Source organism: Chiloscyllium plagiosum, chromosome 12 (assembly GCF_004010195.1).
Source record: "Chiloscyllium plagiosum isolate BGI_BamShark_2017 chromosome 12, ASM401019v2, whole genome shotgun sequence".
In the NCBI taxonomy this organism is placed as follows: Eukaryota; Metazoa; Chordata; class Chondrichthyes; order Orectolobiformes; family Hemiscylliidae; genus Chiloscyllium; species Chiloscyllium plagiosum.
In genome coordinates, this window is record NC_057721.1 from 56,030,547 (window position 1) to 56,036,838 (window position 6,292).

The window sequence follows — 6,292 nt, forward strand, 5'->3', positions numbered from 1 at the left end:
TCTCATATTTAAAGCAATTTGCCAATGTAAATTATCATGTGGGAACAATGTTTTGCATGTCTTGTGGAATTTAAACACTGATGGTTCAAGAATGCCTCCCTCATGAATTTTAACTCATTGTTCAAATATTGCATTCTATTTCAGTAATGTATTACACCTTGCATTAAGCCTAATCAGAAAGCATGTTTATACTTTTTTGATTATTAAATGTATTGCAATATTTAAAGCTTTGCTGTTGCATGCATATAAATAAGATATTTACATTTTTTTTCCAAATTAGGATATGCTCCGAAATTATTTTGTTCCTTTTTAATACCACAATTAATTTAAGAGCCTTTGTTAAGTACATTTTTAACTGTCACATTTTTGTCTTTGTTTGTTCTCATTCACAGAATCTGATCCTCCATCAGACAGATCCCCAGTCATCACCTCCAAACGTGTGCAGAAACCTGATACGAAGCAGTTTACAGGTATTGGTGAATGATGTTCTGACAGGATTATAACTCAATTTTTAAAAAATTCATTCATGGGTAACGACTGGCAGTCCCTAATTACCCAAAGAACAGTTAAAAGTCAACCACATTGCTGTGCATCTGGAGTCACATGTAAATCAGACCAGGTAAGGATGACAGATTTCCTTCCCTAAAGGACATTAGTGAACCAGATGGGCTTTTCCTGACAACCGGCAATGATTTCATATACTCTTGTTTCCATATTATTATGGAATTCAAATTCCACCATCTGCCGTGGCAGGATTCAAACCCAAGTGCACAGAACATTACCTAGGTCTCTGGATTAACAGGCGAACGATAATGCCATCAGGCCATCGCCTTTCCATAGAGCTACATCTCTTTGTATCGTCTTTCTATGAATCTGATAAATGGTTAAACAAAAGACTCCTTGAACAGGTTCAACATTTTCAACACTTCCTTATCTAAATAAGGCTTGGGTTTTCTGTTTATAAGGGATTTCTGCTGTTTCAAGCTGGCTAAAAACTCAAAGTGGTAAATTTGAATGCCAGCTATGGTCACTGAGAATCAAATCTTTCCCTGCAATAGCACAAATTAAACATCTTAATCAGGCATATTTTGGATATTTTCCACTGGACATTTTTCATATTTTCAATTTACTTACAATTTCCCTTTGACCTCTTGTTGTCAGAGTGCGATACCAAAAGCTAGTGATTATGCATGAGCCCCTTGTTGAACTGGAATTTCTTCAAATAAGAGCAGGCATAAGGAATGTCAGGAGACTTCAAACATGAAGCTATTTCAGTAGAGCTTGAATAAATCACATGTGAACTGACATGCAACCAGCAGAGTTCACTCAATAGCACTAATTGATGAGAAACGTAATTATTTTCCTCCCCATAATAATAAATGAAGTACAGTTGTAGGTGTGGTGTATGTACACTTCTCTCTCAATGTTAGCAAACTTTTGTATCTGTGTACTGTACCTAAGATTCTGGAATACATTTATCCACAGAATATGCTCATTACATTGGACAGAAAGCAATGCCCCTAGCCCCAGTAGTGGGTTTGCTGAAGAGTTTGATGTAATTGGGAGAAAGATTAGGTACAGGCAGAAAGACCCATAGACAGCCTAGGGCCTTACTCTACCACTGTTTTTGACTAGCCAGGAGGGCTTCTCACTCAATGCACTCAGTGCTTAATTGCGGGACTGTGCATAGGGAAGAGAGAGGCCTGTGGCGAGCCAGTCTCCTACTCTTTCTTTGAATATCTTCCCTCTTGCAAGCCAGCCAGTCTCCTGTCTCCTCATGAACATCAGAGCAGGTGAGGACTGCAGATGCTGGAAACCAGAGCCTAGATTAGAGTGACGCTGGAAAAGCACAGCAGGTCAGGCAGCATCTGAGGAGCAATAAAATTGACATTTCAGGCAAAAGCCCTTTATCAGGAATGCAGGCAGGGAGCCTCCAGGGTAGAGAGATAAATGGAGGTGATGGGGGGGGGGGTGGTCTCTCCACCCTGGAGGCTCCCTGCCTCCATTCCTGATCAAGGGCTTTTGCCTGAAACATCGATTTCCTGCTTCTCTGATGCTGCCTGACCTGCTGTGCTTTTCCAGCACCACTCTAACCTAGACTCCTCATGAACATCATCTCACCGTCACTCTCCTGTGGCCTGGATCACTTGTCAATCCTAAGCTCTAATAGGTGCATGTCCTGCTGCACTCATTAATCTTCAGGATGCTGTCGGTCACTGATTGGCCAGCAGCTCCTCAGCAAATAGGAGTCCACTTCTCCAGGGTCCTAAAGCCTGGAAAGGCTCGCCATGTTAAATACTTAACGGCACTTAGTTGTACATTCCTGACCTGACCCTGGCCCCCCCCCCCATTCTCGAGCCAGATGGCAAGAGCTCCTCTGCCCACAAAACCAGAAATTGTTGTTGAAACTCGGTAGGCCTGGCAGCAGCTGTGGTTAGAAAACAGAGTTAAGGTTTTGAGTCCAGTGACTCTTCAGAACTGATGCCGTTTTTCTGATGAAGGGTCACCAGACACGAAACGTTAACCTTGCTTTTTCCCCAAGATGCTGCCAGACTTGCTAAGTTTCACCAGCAATTTCTATTTTTGAGGGTAGAATTTAATGTGTGCAAAGGATCTCTTATCCTCTGGCTGGAGAACAAGGTGAGGCCAGGAATTTCTGTTTTTGTTTCTGATTTCCAGGATCTGCAGCTCCATGTTTTGAATGAAATTCTATCCTACCTTCCACCACCACCACTATCCCCACCACCACCACATCCCACACCCTCACACCCCAGCCTTTAGGTTTGTTGTAGATGCTTTCTTAATCCTTCCCCAACATTTCCTGTTTAATCTATAGGATTCAGGCTGCCTCAGTACAACCCTAAGGATACAGGCTAAGGCATCAAGGATTGAAATGAGGAGAAATTTCTTCATCCATGAATGACAAGTCTGTGAAATTCTCTGTCATAGAAAATGCTTGTGGCTAAAATATTGAATGCTTTCAAGAAGGAATTAGATGTAGTTCTTGGGGCTAAATGCATCAAAGGTACGGGCTGAAAGTGGGAATAAGATGCTGAATTCAGCCATGATGCTATTGAATGGTGAGGCAAGCTTGAAGGGCTGAATAGCCTACTCCTGCTACTATTTTTTATGTTTCTAATCCCTAATTAAGTCCTTCCAGACTGAAGCAGTTCAGTAATTGCTGGGGAAGTTGAAGAGATTACATTTTTGCCTCTTGGCTGTTTGTTCTGTGTCAGACTACTTTCCTGCGAACCTGACCTTGAGAATTTTTTAAAACAGGAAGTTGAAGAGATTACATTTTTTTAGATATGCAGAGTATGCTGCCCCATACTCCTGGCCCCTAAAAAGAAAATGTTTTGTATTCATCGGCACGGTGACTCAGTGGTTAGCACTGCTGCCTCACAGCATTAGAGTCCTAGGTTCGATACCAGCCTCTGGCGGCTGTCTGGAGTTTGCACATTCTCCCCATGTCTGCTTGGGTTTCCTCCAGGTACTCCGGTTTCCTCCCACAGTCCAAAGATGTGCAGGTCAGGTGAATTGGCTATGCTAAATTGCCCATAGTGTTAGGTGCATTAGTCAGAGGGAAATTGGTCTGGGTGGGTTACTCTTCAGAGGGTCGCTGTGGACTGGTTGGGCCGAAAGGCCTGTTTCCATACTGTAGGGAATCTAATCTAATATAGTGTCAGTGCCTTACAGAGCACACAAGGAAAGTCACAGGCCACTAGGCTCAGAGTCAGGCTCTTTGCTCTGCTGAGAATCTCAAAATTCCATCCAGACCATTTTCTGCAGTCCGGTGGGAGACTGAGAGATTCCCTGCCGACTCCTGCTCTGCAGCATCCAGCAGCACAGAGCATTTTATTATTCAGTTCTTGCAGTTTAGGTCAGCAAGTGCATTCCAATTTCGTGCCAGATCCTCAGTACAACCCTAAGGAGTGAATAATAGCTTTCCTTTCAATGGAGCAATGGATTAAATTAGAACAGCACCATTTCCAACTCCTTTGTTGCTGTTCTCTGATCTATAATGTTGCTGCTTTTGGTTGTGAATATGATGAATTTGGATGAGAGCCTACTACATAAATGTTCATCAGAGATTTAGGTCATCAATCAAGGCCCAACTGCATTTGCTACTGCATCCTTCCTGCCAGGCTGAACGAAGTCAGCAGCTGGTGAGAGGAATGTAAAGGCCCTTTGGTCTGAATGTTCATGTATATTCTTAGTTCATAGTGAGTGACTTGAACTTCCATCACACATTATCCTACTTTATGTATTTGTTTCTGGTGAGCTAGTGTAAGCTATCTGTACAGGCAAGAAGTGGTATGGATCTATTCAAGTGAATACCAATAATACATTTCATTGTGAGTAGCTGCTATTTTTGAACTTGTGCCTTTTATAAGATGAGAGTCTACTGCTGTATAAATGGAGCAGTGTTATTGCTGATTACAAAGTGTGTTGCAACTTCTTAATAAAGCAGACTTTATATTTTAAAAAGTGGGAAACTGCTTACAGCTTTTTAAAAATGAAATGATTGTCTTGTGGTGAAACTAGATTGCTGTTGGTAGTGTTAAAGCTTCTGCTTCTGTAAGATACACCTTTATGAAGGACAGAGAATAATTCGACATGTATTTGTAAATGATAATTTGATGGCCAGCTTTAGTCGCTGGAGCTAATATGATTAGATTACTTAGTGTGGAAACAGGCCCTTCGGCTCAACAAGTCCACACCGACCCACCCCATTCCCCTACACCTAACACTACAGGCAACTTAGCATGGCCAATCCATCTAACCTGCACATTTTTAGACTGTGGGAGGAAACCAGAGCATCCGAAGGAAACCCACGCAGACACAGGGAGAATGTGTAAACTCCACACAGTCAGTTGCCTGAGGCGGGAATTGAACCCGGGTCTCTGGCGCTGTGAGGCAGCAGTGCTAACCACTGTGCCACCGTGCCGCCCACTAGAAATTGAGCTCCCATATAGCACACTGAGCCTGACGCGAATTGAAAACATAACCTTCTGATCCGGAGTCAGACGCGCTCCCGTTGCGCCATAAGCCCACTAATCACTATAGTGTGAAGTACGGATGTTAATTATTATCACAAAGGAATTTCCCACTTAAACTGCAATTTTATGTCAAATTTGCTTCTACTTTTGTCTGGTCATTCTCCTTCATGGGATAACTGGCATTTTCAAACCTGAGATTGATAAGACTTTTGTTATGTAGGGGTATATTGGGATATGGAGCAAAGGGAGGCAGATAGAGGAGTAGGTTCAATGATATAGTCTTGTTTCTGTACTCCACAATTGATAGCACACCAAGAATGAATTAATGTATCAGCAAAGACATTGACTATCCAAAATGAATGGTTTACTTTTTCAGGAAAGGTCCTTAAAGTAGTCTCATGGGCCATGGTTAGACAGTGATGACATGGCAGTTCAAATCAGTTTCTGTTTCTTAGCCCATGATATTTAATACCTCCTTGTTTTCCTTGGTTCATGTTGAACTCTTTGCTCTCATATCTTGCCTTTCCAGTGATATTGTTTTTATTCTAACTCATTCGACTCTACGAGTTCCTGTCCATTTCATCCATATTTCCCTGCATTCCAACTGTCTTGTCATTGTGTTAAGGCTTAAATATCCCTTTGATGAGCCCACATCTAGTTTCTAGGGGAAAGATCATGACATTTGGAAGGGGTAGGGAAAAGTCTTTCCTTTTCACAGTCTAACAACAACACTGACTGCAGGTTGCTGTTCCCCTTCAGCTTCAATATAATGCTGACTGCAGCCCGTTATCCCAGCCTGCCTCATTACAATACTAACTCCAACCCACTCTTCCCAGTCTGCCTCATTACAATGCTAACTCCAGCCCACTTTTCCCCATCTGCCTCATTGTGATACTAACTCCAGCCCACTCATCCCAGTCTTTTTTTTCCCAAAAATATACTTTATTCATAAATAATTTGATGGTCTGTACAATTGGTCATGCCATATGTATGTAAACATTTACATACAGAGATCAAAACTTATCATTTTTATACAGGTCTGTACATTTTTTGATCATATGCCCATATAATTAGCTGAGGCGTCAGCAGAGCCCAAATGACTGCATGGGCCCCCTGTTCTTCATTAGGCAGGCAGACTTTACACAGTGGTCTTTCCCCACCACGCCTTGGCGGCAGCTGCCCCAAGCTTCAGCGCATCCCTCAACACGTAGTCCTGGACCTTGGAATGTGCCAGTCTGCAACACTCAGTCAGGGTCAACTCCTTCAGCTGGAAGATCAACAGGTTTCGGACC

The 6,292-nt window shown here is 42.5% G+C and overlaps 1 protein-coding gene across 1 annotated transcript in view; it reads left to right on the forward strand.

Moving 5' to 3' along the window:
• The window catches only part of LOC122555285 (mucin-3A-like), a 462,531-nt gene that overhangs the window by 376,038 nt on the left and 80,201 nt on the right, over positions 1–6,292 (forward strand). Inside the window, exon 51 of the mRNA XM_043701128.1 lies at positions 393–470. Coding sequence (XP_043557063.1) covers positions 393–470 — 78 coding nt within the window. The remainder of the gene's footprint in view (positions 1–392; positions 471–6,292) is intronic.